The sequence below is a fragment of the Cyrtonyx montezumae genome, unplaced genomic scaffold (genome assembly GCF_038088225.1).
Source record: "Cyrtonyx montezumae isolate F1298 unplaced genomic scaffold, pur_monq_1.0 scaffold_72, whole genome shotgun sequence".
Lineage (NCBI taxonomy): Eukaryota > Metazoa > Chordata > Aves > Galliformes > Odontophoridae > Cyrtonyx > Cyrtonyx montezumae.
Genome location: NW_027072081.1, coordinates 165,410 through 180,185, shown reverse-complemented (window position 1 = coordinate 180,185; position 14,776 = coordinate 165,410). Strand labels below are relative to the sequence as shown.

Genomic DNA, 14,776 nt, shown 5'->3' with positions numbered 1-14,776 from the left:
ATCTAGTCTTTCCCTTTTCATTGTTAAATGTTAAACAGCATGCTCAGGATGGACATCATCTCATCCCATGAGTAAAAGTTTGGCCCCAAGAACTGATCAAACTGCTCTGCTAATGCAATAGGATCTTCCATTAAAGACTTAATTTCCCTTTAAACTTTCTCACCTCTCCACTAGTAAGTGGGGCATTCACATACCTTATCCCTGTTAACATTGGAACTTCCCTAAGAGGGTACATAGGAGTGTTAGTGGAGTTAGTTTTAGGAAATGGAAAGTTTATAATATCTCTTTCACATTGTTCCAATTATTTCTGGAGCCAGCAAAAATTTTTCTTTTTCGGTTTAGCACTAATTGCAGTGCTCTGTTTAGGTGTGCTTTCAGGGAGGTGGTCAGAGCCAACATCCTCCGCTCAGTCAGCTGTCTCCAGCTTCTCTCCTGGAGTTACAAGACCCGGCTCAGGACCAGGATCGTAAGGGTGGGGGGATGCTGTTCCACTGTAGGGACAGGCCCAAGAGGGCCTGAAATTTGTCTAGCTAAGATTAATTGCTGCACTTCCTGAGTACAACAAGCAGCATATTCAGAATCTTCCTGCAAAAAGGGTGTTTTACTATTTACGTGCACATTCAGAGCCTGACATACCCAATCCTTGTCAGAGTCGTATCTCAGCCAAAAAACTAATTCCCCTACAATTGGTTCTTTAGGTCATATAACCACACAACATCTAACCATTTTCTGCTTATCCTTATCTCTGGTTCTTGGATTTCACTTCCAATTTTTCAACATACTTCCTGAAAGACTTAAAGCAGGCACAGCTATGGGGGTCCTCTCTCTGTCCCCCACCTTGGAACTCATTCCCCATTCCTCTCAGCAACCTATGGTTATACTACTGTGATCCACCGCACCATGCACACCCAATTCTCAGTTCTAGGGAATGAGGTGTATCGTCAAGCAACCCTTTTGCAAGGCAGTCACATACAACATAAGAGTTCCTGACCTCGACTTCCAAGGCAGCACTTAACCGCAAAATGAGCAAATGATTGTTCTTACCTTGCCAGAGTTGCCAGGAATTATCAAGTCAATCACACAAAACCACAGTGCCCGCTGTCTGTCCCTATTCCCCAGCTGTTCACAGACCTTTGCCTCTTAAAAACAGCCTCGGGTCTACAGTCAGCTCCACGATGAGCCACCATCACCAACCACAGGGCCACGGAAATAAGAGCAGGGTACACTGTCCTGTGTTGTGGAGGCAGAGGTCCACCACAGGCAACATTAGCTTCCTGAGTTACAGCATCAAAATTATTAGAAACTCTAAGTCAAGAATTTTGGGTTAGGCAAAGATCTCAGTGACAGCAGCAATTTCATTGATTATTACAATAATGGGCGCACGCCCTCTATTGACAAGGGAGAGATTGCACACTGGTCAGCAAAATTCATTCCATTGTATATCCTAAAATCGACACATGTAATGCTCTCCTGGCGCTTACTCATTGATTGAGGGCCTCAGGCTCACAATATTCCCGACACAGTTACTAAGACACATTTCCAGATAAGGTCCATTTCCAGGTCCAGTACCAACCAGTCAATTTTATGGGTAATTTGTACTTTGATTGGAAACACTGCACTCCATGTCCTCTGGCAAAATGGGCAGTCATCTCTGGCAAGGGTTTTGGTCTCAACCTCAAGCAAGCATTGCAGTCATGCCTGGTTGAAATCATAAAATCACAGAATTGTAGGGGTTGGAAGGGACCTCTAGAGATCATCTAGTCCAACCTCCCTGCCAAGGCAGGCTTTCTACACCAGGTTTCACAGGTAGGCATGTAGTTAGGTCTTGAATATCTCCGGAGAAGGAGACTCCACAGTCTCTCTGGGCAACTATTCCAGTGCTCTGTCACCCTCACTGTGAAGAAGTTGCCACACACATTTGTACAGAACTTCCTATGCCTCAGTTTGTGGCCATTTCCCCTTCTCCTATTACCGTACACTGCTGAGAAGAGTTCAGCCTCGTCCCTTGGCCTCTCACTCCTTAGATATTTATAAACATGGATCAGATCCCCTCTGAGTCTTCTTTATGTCTCCTTATGCCTTATGGGTTCCCCTTATTCCCATTCACATACCTGGTCCACCTGAAGATGGTCCTTGTCTGCTCCTGCAGTGATCAGGCAAGGAGGGGAGTCCTTCCGAGAAGCCTCGGGGCACACCTAAGGCATCCCTCCCTCAGCCAGTCCTGCAGCCAAGCAGAGCAGGTCCCACCTGGGTTGCCAAATTGATTTGTGGAATCAAACTCAATAACCTAGAGTTAGGTTATAAAGCAGGTATGTTTGCTCAGCATATGCGCAAGCATAGAGTGCAAGGGGGATAGCTCCACCAAACTTGAACACCTACCAGCAGAAGCGTTACATATTTGTAAGTTAAGCTCATACATATTCAACAGGTTTCATGACATTTGTTTTCATATTCATTGTTTTCATCCCTACCCCTGACACATGCGCTTTGGCTTCCTTAGGTGGTCAGTGGATGAAGGCTCAACATCTTCCTCCCCATCTGGTGGTCGTTCTTGGATGAAGTAAACAGTCTTTCTCACAGTGTCCTTTTGAACTCTTGCAGCGATTCCCTTTTTTTCTATCCTGGTTCTGCTGACTACAGTCCTACTCCTTCCCAATTATCCCTTATCTTATCACCTACAGCCCTGCTTCTTCCTCCAGATGGCCCTCATCCAGTTGCTTGTGGTGGTCTGCGAAAGCGCTTAAACAATGGGTCAAATTCAATCCCTGTCACCGGTTTGCGGGACAGTTTGACCCGGTACCGTGACAATTGAGGCAGGGGACCCACGGGCCCACACCCCGGGGAAGGGGAAAGGGGAAAGGGAAAAAGGAGAAGGGAGATGGGCCTAGGAACAAAACAGCGGCAATGATCTGAGGAGGAAAGCTAATTTACTAAATAGATATCAGAAAGGAAAATAACACAATATAAGATGATTGGAATTGAGGCAAATGGATCAAATCAAATGAGCAAGAGAGAGAGTGTCCGATAAACCGAAGGCCTTACGCTAACGCTGAAGGCGGACGGCTGCAACAAACACCCACTGCTGAGCTCGGTCCCGAAGGGAAGAGAGAGTCCTGTGACCGCAGACAGTTTTTATCTTTCCCTCTGGGCGGAAATATGTAAAAATGCAAAGCATCGCAAAGTCCTCTGGGGAATGCAGTTCTTCTTCTCTTCTGAAACAGGTACACCCAGAACTATCGACGATCCACAGAGCTGGAGCATTAACTCTTTAACTCCCAATACTCCACATGATGTTATGATGTGGAATATTAATAATACAACAAAAATCATAGAACCATAACAATCCCCCTCTATCAGGTTGGTCTGGCAGGATCTGCAGCCCATGGGGAGCATGTGTTGGATCGGTTTGAAAAGGACTGCATCCTATAGGAGAGACCTCATGCTGGAGAAGGCGAAGAGTGTGAGGAAGGAGTGTGTCTCTCTCCAATTAATAGGAGGGAGAGGAGGTTATTTTGATAGATGTGTACCTGACCGTGAGATTAATACACAACGGGTCAAATGTTAGCCCGACCAGTTTATTACAAATTCTAGCAGCTCAGGGAGATGGGGAAAGGAAGATGAATGATAAAGAAGAGAGAGGAAATAAAAACAAGAAGTTTTTGTAGAAAGCAAGAGAGAGATGGTCACCACCAGGATTCCAAGGTAGCACATAGTTCAGAAGCTAATCTCCAGTAGCGATGGGTTGTTGGAGGTTGTGTTGTTCTGTAGACGACGGCTTCTTTTCTCTTTATTCTTAACAAAGGTACAAACTTATTTATAAGTCCAAGGTGGTCAAGTCAGCTCTTTTTGGAGAGGCAGCTCCTGGTTTTTGGATCTCCACAGGAACTCCTTTTCATGGTTTTGTGGTTTTTGTTGTGTTGTTGATATTCCACATCATGACATCATGTGGTGTATTGGGAGTTGAAGAGTTAATGCTCCAGCTCTGTGGATCGTCGATAGTTATGGATATGCCTGTCTCAGAAGAAAAGAACTACATTCCCCAGAGGACTGTGCAATGTTTTGCATTTTTACGTGTTTCCGCTCAGAGGGAAAGATAAAAACTGTCTGCGGTCATGGGACCGTCTCTCTTCCCTTCGGAGTTGAGCTCAACAGTGGGTGTTTGTTGCAGCCGTCTGCCTTCAGCGTTAGCATAAGGCCTTCGGTTTATTGGACACACTCTCTCTCTTGCTCATTTTATTTGATTCATTAGCCTCAATTCCAGTTATATTGTATTATATTGTGTTATTTTGCTTTCTGATATTTTATTTAGTAAATTAGCTTTCCTCCTCAGATCATTGCCGCTGTTTTGTTCCTAGGCCCATCTCCCTTCTCCTTTTTTCCCTTTTCCCCTTCCCCGGGGTGTGGGACCCCTGCCTCAATTGTCACGGTACCGGGTCAAACCGCCCGCAAACCGTTGACAGTTCCCATTTTCCGGGTCTTGCCAGCAGATAAGAGGGAGCAGGGAAATGCCAAATTATATCTTGTCTTCACAGGATACAATAGTATCATCCCCCAATCTCCTGTACCAGTTATTTAGTCACCGGCCAGATCTTCTGCCAGTAAACACTCCTGAGCACTCTCTTTCAAAGGCTCCAAAGAAGTGCTTTCAAATGTAAAACTGTCCACAAAGTGTTGCTGTGTGACACCCACCACTCACCTCCTAAGCCAGAGTCTTATGGCAAAAAATGCTTCAGAATGCAAATTTTGAGACATGCGAACAAACAATTGTTGTCTTTCACAGAGCGGTAGAGACGTAGTATTTTGAACTGACTGCAACCTCCCCATTCCCTTTGGCTACTGGGAGGTGGTAGAAGAGTGTGGATGGGAGTGAAGATGTTTTTAGTGCTTTTAGTTTGCTTTTAGTTCATACTGCTCTAGTCTGTTATCACTAGGCAATAAATTACATTTATCTCCCTATGCTGAGTCTGTTTTGCTCATGACGGTAATTGGGGAGTGTTCTCCCTGTACTTATCCCATGAAGTTTTTTTTTAATCATATTTTCTCTCCCTGTTCCTATTTGGAGTGCCAAGTCAAAGAGTAGCATAGAGGAACTCAGCTGCCCATTGATTTTAAGCCACCACAAGGGGAATAGAAAAATAGAGCAACACTTCTAAATATCGTTATTGTGAATCTCTTATAATGAGCTTTGAAGGAATAGAGCTTGCAGCCATTTTCATGCAAATTGCATGGGTTAGACAACATTTCACAAATAAAGAGGTGAAAATAATGAAGGTACTTTTTTTGGTCTATAACTATTCCTTTGTGTGGCAGTGGTGGTTCACCATGTTTTTATCACTGATGGATGGCACTTATATGGTGCACAACTAATTATTTGTCTAATTGTTAATGTTGGAACATACTGCCTTTTTGTGCTATCTCTGTACTTTAGCGTAAGCATCTATTAGGGAAATAGTCTTTCACATGCTTCTGTTAAACAGATAGGAATATGTACAAATAATTGATGCAATTTTGAGGATAAGAACACTATTTAGAGTATGGTTTTCAAGTATGAAACTAGTTTTTTGAGGTATATAAACTTTCATATTTTTTAATATTACTAATTATCTTTGCTAGCATTTAAAAGCATTACTTTATTTTAGGCACTTTTTATAATGAATGGGATAAAAAGCAGTTTGAGACAGCTCTGGTATGCTAATGCCATTTTACCCTTACATCATTTTAGTTTTCCTGTTACTGAAAGGAGATCAGGCAGGGATATTTGGTTTATTGTATGTTTAACTAATACACCGATACAACTGCTAAATCAAGATTTTTTACACGTACTTTGTCAGAAATAACTCAAATGATTTTTTGGAGACTGGATCTCTTGTGAAAAAGTTTTAATTCATGATTGCAATGGCAGATGTCCTGTAAGCAGGAGCGCACAATCAAAAACATGTCAAAGCTTTATATTCCCCATCCCCCAATGCCAAGAATTCCTCCCATTTCCCCATTGACTGAGTATTCCAAGTTCACAATCTATCCAACGCTTGCTATGGTATTTACAGCCTGATTCCACCAACATTTGGTCTCTCTCTCATAATTTGCTACCTCTTGTTTATCATGTCCGTCTCATTCATTTCCCTAATCTTTACAGTTGAGCCTCTACCTATCTGCTTATCTGTTTATCCAAGCATACTCTAGCTGGTATGTGAGGCTGGGAAAAAATAAACACAATTTTAACTCTCACATACTTGAACTGTGCAAGCACTTTGTTTTTAATGCTTTATCATTAGAATTCACAGAATCACAGAATTGTAGACATTGGAAGGGACCTCTAGAGATCATTGAGTCCAGCCCCCTGCCAAAGCAGGCTCCCTAAACCAGGTTGCACAGGTAGGCATCCAGGTGGGTCTTGAACGTCTCCAGAGAAGGAGACTCCAAGACCTCTCCGGGCAGCCTGTTCAAGGTGTTCCCACACACATTTGTGCAGAACTTCCTATGCCTCAGTTTGTGGCCATTTCCCCTTCTCCTATCACCATACACTGCTGAGAAGAGTTCAGCCTCGTCCCTTGGCCTCCCACTCCTTAGATATCGGCCAGAGATAACGGTCAGAGATCTACTCCTCCATCTGAACTGCCACAAGTCCATGGGACCAGATGGGATCCACCCAAGGGTGCTGAGGGAGCTGGCAGAGGTGATTGCCAAGCCACTATCTGCCATCTATCAGCATTCCTGGTTATCTGGAGAGGTCCCAAAAGATTGGAGGCTTGCCGATGTGACTCCCATCTACAAGAAAGGCCATAAGGAAGACCCGGGGGACTACAGGCCTGTCAGCCTGACCTCGGGATCAGGGAAAATTATGGAACAGATGATCTTGAGGGAGATCACACGACACGTGCATGGCAACCAGGGGATCAGACCCAGCCAGCACGGGTTCGCAAAGGGCAGGTCGTGCTTGTCCAACCTCATCTCCTTCTATGACTGGGTGACCAGACTGGTAGATGAGTAGATGAGGGAAAGGCCGTTGATGTAGTCTACCTGGACTTCAGCAAGGCCTTTGACACGGTCTCCCACAGTATTCTCCAGAGGAAACTGGCAGCCCGTGGTGTGGACAGGTTCACTCTTCTCTGGGTGGAGAACTGGCTAGAGGGCCGTGCCCAGAGGGTAGCGATTAATGGAGTTAAGTCCAGCTGGCATCCTGCTACAAGTGGTGTCCCCCAAGGGTCACTTTTGGAGCCCATCTTGTTTAATACCTTTATTGATGACCTAGATGAGGGGATTGAGTGTACCCTCAGTAAGTTTGCAGATGACACCAAGTTGGGAGGATGTGTCAAACTGCCTGAGGGTAGGGAGGCCCTTCAGAGGGATTTGGATAGGCTGAATAGCTGGGCTGAGCTCAATGGGATGAGGTTCAGTAAGACCAAGTGCCGTGTCTGTATGGGAACTGCTGAATCACAGCCTGAACCACTGATTGGTCACCTGAGGTGAGCACCAAGTCATCCATGGGGGCACAGGTGAAGGTGATATACCTGTGTGAGTGGAAGGGGTGGAGCCTGGCTCCACCTCTCCCAAACCCCCATTTAAGGGCTGGCCACCACCTGGAAAGGATCTCTTCTTGGAGATCCCTCCCATGTGGAGTCCCCTGTGAGCCTTGTCATCCTGAAGGTGAGCCATCTTTTGTATTATTTGTATCCTATCTATATAGAACTACTCAAAATATGCTATCATCTATACTTTTTTTTTTTTTGGCAGTGTACTATCCTTGGGAGTTATTTACCCCACAGAGTCCTGCACTTTGGCAACAATAACCCCATGCAATGTTGTAGGCTTGGGGTAGAATGGCTTGAAGAATGCAGAGAGGAAAAGGACCTGGGGGTGTTGGTTGATGCTCGGCTTAACATGAGCCGGCAGTGTGCCCAGGTGGCCAAGAAGGCCAACAGCACCCTGGCCTGTATTAGAAATAGTGTAGCCAGCAGGAGCAGGGAGGTGATCATCCCCCTGTACTCAGCTCTGGTGCGGCTGCACCTCGAGTACTGTGTTCAGTTTTGGGCCCCTCACTACAAGAAGGACACTGAGGCCCTGGAGCATGTTCAGAGAAGGGCAACAAAACTGGTGAGGGGTCTGGAGCACAAGTCTTATGAGGAGCGGCTGAGGGAGCTGGGATTGTTTAGTCTGGAGAAGAGGAGGCTCAGAGGAGACCTTATTGCACTCTACCACTTCCTGAAGGGAGGTTGTGGTGTGGAGGGGGTGGGCCTCTTCTCCCTGATAGCTAATGACAGGATGAGAGGGAATGGCCTGAAGTTGCGCCGGGGAAGATTTAGATTAGACCTGAGGAAACATTTTTTCTCTGAAAGAGTGGTCAGGCACTGGAATGGCCTGCCTAGGGAGGTGGTTGAGGCACCATCCCTAGCGCTGTTCAAGAAGCGTTTAGATGAGGTGCTAAGGGATTTGATTTAGTAGTTTAGTGGGTAGGGATGGTGATAGGAGGATGGTTGGACTAGATGATCTTGTAGGTCCTTTCCATCCTTATGAACCTATATTTATAAGCGTGGATCAGATCCCCTCTGAGTCTTCTTTTCTCAAGACTGAACAGACCCAGGTCTCTCAGCCTCTCCTCGTCAGGTTTCCACATCCTTTATCATCTTTGTTTCCCTCCACTGAACTCTTTTGAGGAGATCCCTGACTTCTTTGTACCCGGGAGCCCAGAACTGGACTCAATACTCCAGGTGAGGCCTCACCAGGGTAGAGTAGAGGGGGAGGATCACCTCTCTCGACCTGCTGGCCACGCTCTTTTTAATGCACCCCAGGATACTATTGGCCTTCTTGGCCACCAGGGCTCACTGCTGGCTCACGGCCAGCCTGTCATTCACCAGGACACCCCTGTCCCTCTCCTCAGAGCTCCTCTCAAGCAGGTCACCCCCCCAACCTCTACCGGTGCATGCGGTTATTCCTCCCTAGGTGTAAGACTCTACACTTGCTTTTGTTAAACCTCGTCTGGTTTCTTTCTGCCCAACTCTCCAGCCTGTCCAGGTCTCACTGAATGGTAGCACAGCCTTCTGGCATGTCAGCCATTCCTCCCAGCTTTTTTTATTGTTAGACTTGTTTTGATTTCAAAATCCTCACTTGCAAGAATTATTGCTTGACTATACTTTGTTAGCAGTAATGAAAATGCTTTTCAGAGTGGGGGAAGAAACCCCACAATCTGTTAACATCTTAAATGTTTCCCTCTCCCTTTAAGTTTAGATGTAATTTCAAGAACTATCTGGATGCTTTTGAACTTGGACCCTACAAGTAGTCTATAGAGTTATTGGTTTTTTCCATTTACAGTAGAAAAACTATATTGATGAGGTAATTCAGTTGAATAGAGATAGATTCAGGCACATAGATGCATTGGGTAATTTCTATTTTGTCCTTACTCTGTAAGGATAAAAATAAAAGATGTTAAATGTAAGGATTTCATGTTGTTCCATCTCCCTATTTATAGTTGCTATAGGGGAGGGAAATTGTTCAGTGAACTGTTGCAATTTCAGAGGATGTCTAGCTATGTGAAGCATTACATGGTTCAGTAGTTTAAGTGAAGATGTTTTTAAAAGGAGTTTGTATTGTCTGAGTACAAGGAAATACAAAACACAAATGTGAATTATTACCAAAATATATCATTAGTACTAGTATGGGTATGTTTTTCATGTACCTTGTTATCATCTCTTCTTGTAAGTAGGCTCTATTCACACTAATAATCTAAATGTCATAACTGGGAACTATCTTAAGCTACTGACAGAAGAAACTGAGCAATAGGGAGGACGGAAAACAATTCTGAGCAGAGGACGGAAAACAATTTTGTGTTGAATCACTGCTGAATATATGATTTTTCTATATAGTTTTAACTACTTGAACTAATTTAGTTAAATCATACTCATGAACCACAAATGGAAAACATGAAATCTGTGTTCATGTTCTGATGATGCTCTTCCTTTACTTTTTGAAAATTGTTTTTTTTTTTAAGATATATATCTTCTAATTTTTTTCCTCATTTACCTATGAGCTGGCTATTGATTTGATGACAATGTACATTTAGTTGCAGTCCACTCCTAAAGTCATTTGGGTTTCTAGTCACACTTATTAGCTAGGAAATAAAAGATATTATAATAGTTCTTATAAGTGTGAAAAGGAAAGTTCTATTTACTTGGTATTTTAATAGTCTAAAATTACAAATAGAATCCTTACTCTAGCTATTAGCATAAAGGGCCTTGTCTCATCCTACTCAGTGGGTTGCAAGGAAGGTGAATCTTTGGAAGCTCACCAAACAGGGAATTCTCTAGCGTTAGAGTCAACAAATTCCTCATCAGTTTCAGACAAATCTAATTTTTGAAAATTTGAATCTCCATTTTTAATGGCAGCTGGAATTTTATCTTTCCATGGATTCAGTACAAGTTTGAGTGTTGAAAGCATAAAGTATAGTCTTATTTTAATTCTGGCATTTCTGTCACTTGATATATGTCCTCTTTATTTCTCCATCTGAAAATCCAAGGATTAAAATATTCATGAAAAATTTTAAGATTAGTGGCATTTTCAGTGATTGACTCATGTGGCATTACTACTGTTATGAAAGTTAATTTTCAAAATGCATATGCCAAAGCTATGCTTGGCATATGTTCAGAACATTAAAGAATTTACTTGGATCTGTAGCGGAACTCAATTGTATTTTTCCATAAGTGTAAATTTAAGCATTTGAAGACAACACTCTGAACATGTTTCTAAAGATATACTAGGTGTATTTATTTTATTGATAGACACTGAAGTTATAAATGTGCATACATGTTCAACACTCCCTGACCAGGTTCTTTTAGATGATCCATATGTAGAGACTTATTGTTTAAGGCCAACTGTTATCACTCAATCCCAGTAGGCAGCTAAGTACCACAGAGTAGCTTGCTCACTTTCCCCCTCCTTCCCTAGCTGGATCTTAAGTGTGATAAACAGAAAAGCCATCAATTCAGTGTAAGTGCTGCTTTGCTCAGCTAAAACACTGGTGTGTTATCAGCACTATTTTCATTCTAATCCAAACCCCAGCGCCACATTAACTACTAGGAAGAAAATTATATCCTAACTAAACCAGAATGCCAACTTTACTTTTTTTAAATTATTTGTCATTACACAGTATTTCAGGGCATGTTTGGATCTGAGAGATAGGATGTCTCAGGAGCAGAGACAAGCAAACTACTCACTCAGAACAACACAGAGTTGTGAGTTTTATTCAGCATACACACACTCACACAGGCATCCACTGTAGATAATCCCAGTAAGTGGCAAGTAGAAGTTCCTTAAGCAAGCATGCTATTACTGACTCCTGAGAGATGGACAAAATGCCAAGGAGAGGAAGAAGGAACATGCCAGCAGTGGATTTTATATGTAATATCAGCAGAGTGTCCCCCGCTTCAAAGTGCACTTTTCCTTTCTCCCACCACAGCCTTCCTCCTGCTTTTTTTCTTCCCAGGGTCTGTAGGGTTTTTTCCTCTTGCACGCTGTACCCACATGGCCAACACATGATACAGAGCCCAAGTGGAATACCTGCTTGCAAAACAAGCTCAATTACTGAGGTCAGCTCTCTCTACAAAACAACTTCCCTTAAAATTGTCAGAGTACTTTGTTCCATCCCAGGATTGTTCTTTAGACAGGGGCCTTTACGTCCCCAACACACAAAGGACTTTGATTTAGCAGAATGAGACAGCAATTTACTTCAATAACAGTACAAGTACAAACTATGCTTTGCAGAATATAGCAGTCGCAATCATAATACAAATATGATTCTCATTGCTGGTCTCCATCATGGCACCAACTCTCTCCAATTGCTGGGAAAGAAAACATGGGTTTAAATTGACTGAAGTCTGTTAGTGTCTTCAAAGTTCTTTCTGTTCAGTGTACAGTTTTTATACTGTTTACTTTATACTGAGTTTTTATACTTAGTTTGGCTGAGCCACAAATAAACACAAACATTCTGGTTTGGCTAACTCAGGAAGACATGTATTTCATGTATTTGCCTAAATTTATTTGTCTTAATTAAACTGTGGACAGTTACATGGCCAACTGATCAAATGATTCCCTTAACTGTTGTAGCCACGTATCTAGAACAAAGACCCATCTCCTTTGTGTTAAGCTCAACTTTTTATAATACTTGGCTGTCAGTCACTCCCTACTTCCTCGCTTAGTCAAGGACTTTGTACTCGGTGAAGCTATCTCCTCAGGGCTTTCTTCCATTCTAGGAGTTCATTGATCAATTCCAACATGAAGTGTCTAAATATTTCACATTTTGATTTCAAAAGGAGAATTTTTCTGTAAGATATCTTTTTGATATTGTATATAAACACATCTTATTTTTCAATTATTCCATCTCTTATATTGTAGGTCATGCAAGAGTCTCTGCCAGCATGATGAAGAAAAGAACTTCCCACAAGTAAGTTGCTAATATTTTTACTTAGGTATAGTTCTCAATAACTGAAATTACAATTCTAGAAATCTCTTATCTGAATTGTTCCAGTCACTTTGCTCTTGCCAACTATGTGGAGTAGTATTCAGCTAGTGTATGTGTATAGTCAGATTTTAATTCTCTCAGGAGGGCAGTAGGGAAGAATGCACCATTGATGGAGTTCTAAATATCCTTTTGAATGTTACTCTGAGAGAAATTATCCTGGGAATACAATTCTGTAATTTACTCTAGAATTCAGAGACAAGATTGCAAGCTGGAAATTGAGCACATGTACTCTAGGATTCATTACAGCTTTATTTTTTGAAAATGATTTTTTCACTTTTTTTAATAAAGAACAATCTGAAGCACTTCTTATATCAGGCTGCTATTTGTATGTGAAGGATACTTTATCATCTTAGACATTCATAGACATTCATGGCATGTATTTTCACTACTATGTTCTGAAATACTAGCAGCTAAATGTTGATGAGTAAACATGAAAAGTCAGGCAATAGCTTGGACATGTTTGAACTTTGTTTCTAACAGCTAGATGCTGCATGTCTAGTAGGAGAACTCTAAAAAATAAGCTGGGGAAGGATAAGACATTAAGGTGCTACTAGTTATATTTTAAGTATTAATTCCTATAGTGGTGGTATACAACATGCATCAATCCAAAGTAATTTGTCTGGCAGGAATATCTTCTATGATTAACATATAGGAATTAGTATTAAATTTCCCAGACATAATACCTGATGTAAAATTAATTCCTTCATCGGCTCTTCATTATTCATTCTTTTCTATCTCCTTACAAGGCAAAGATAAACATGTATTTGTTTAGAGACAGGTAGACTTGGTTAAAACTTAATTTCTCTTGTTCTTTTTCAACCGCTCAGAGAAAGGAGTGTATGATGGGAAGACTATCAGAGGTGGGTTGCCTTTTGTACTTGAGGGTGGCTAGATTTGTTTTTATTGTTTTGATGATATACACTTATTCAAATAGCAAAATAGGTTTTATATTTGTTAGCATAAAGGCTTTTATGGGACATGTTGAGCTGTGATCCTAAGTCACATGATTTTGAGATATTTAAGCACCCAATTGAGCTTTGTTAATTTAGCCTAGTCTAATTGTTTTAGAATTGTTCGATTAAGGTTTTATTTTGTAGCAAACCAAGATGACATACTGTTTGCTGCTCACTGACTTCTCTGAGAATGACAGAGACTACTATAGTTGTTTATATTTGGTATTCAATGCTTACATTTTTTAAATGAACAAGTAACAGTAAGTAGTATTATAGGCATATTTATAGTAAATGAGTGCGATATGAATGACTATATAAAAAATGTATGCTGACGCTACTCTGAGTTGTTACAGCTAATCATGAATTATTAATGCATACACTGTCATTGATTTAGTTATGATGACTTAGATATTCCTCATTTAAAGGAAAAAGAGGAATAAGTCTATTGATGTTTGAAGATCATAGGGGAGATTCTAAACCAGGTTCAGAAAGTTCACAGGGGAGGGAGAAGTTAACTGGATGGAATAGGGGAACTGAAGAAGTGATAAAATGAGCTATGTGTATTATCAGAACTCTTCTTAACTAAAATGTTAGTTAACCAGTTACCCTTTGGGGAGGGGTTCCTATGGTTATAGGTAAGCTTCAGAAGGGCTGTTCTTTTGAGTGCTCTGTCAGTGTCAATGGGTAGTGATGAATGTGAAGCTGTCCTGGATTCAGCTGGGACAGAGTTGATTTTCTTCATAGTGTATGGTACGATGCTATGTTTTGGGTTTAGGAGAGAAACAATGTTAATAAAACACAGATGTTTTAATTATTACCAAGGAGATTGCAACTTTTAAGCTTCTTGTATTGTCCTGCCAGTGAATGGTCTGGGATTGCACAACAAGCTGAGAGGTCAGAGAACCAGGACAGGGATATTCCATACCATATGACATCATGTGAAAAACTATAAAACTGACAGGAGTTGGCTGAGGGTCAGCTGCTACTCAAGGACTGTCTGGGCATGGGTCAACAGGCAGTGAGCAATTGCATTGTGTGCTTCTTCTGTAAATATGTATATATACTATTTTTATAATTACTGATATTTCTCTCTTCCTTTTCTTTCTTAGTAAACAGTTTTAACTTCAGTCTATGATTTCTACTTTATTTTTTATTCTCCATCTCACTGGGAGGGTGGGAGTGAGTGAAAGACTATGTAGTACTTAGCTGCCTTCCAGGTTAAACCACAATTCTTGTGGTGTCCAATGTGGGGCTCAAAGGACTGAGATAGTGACAAGTCTGACCAGAGCATGTTAAAAAAAATTGTTGGAAG

General features: G+C 41.8%; 1 protein-coding gene across 1 annotated transcript in view; it reads left to right on the top strand.

Moving 5' to 3' along the window:
• LOC136058205 (spindlin-Z-like) overlaps positions 1 to 14,776 on the top strand; it is a 147,778-nt gene that overhangs the window by 79,672 nt on the left and 53,330 nt on the right. Inside the window, exon 2 of the mRNA XM_065751497.1 lies at positions 12,385 to 12,433. Coding sequence (XP_065607569.1) covers positions 12,385 to 12,433 — 49 coding nt within the window. The remainder of the gene's footprint in view (positions 1 to 12,384; positions 12,434 to 14,776) is intronic.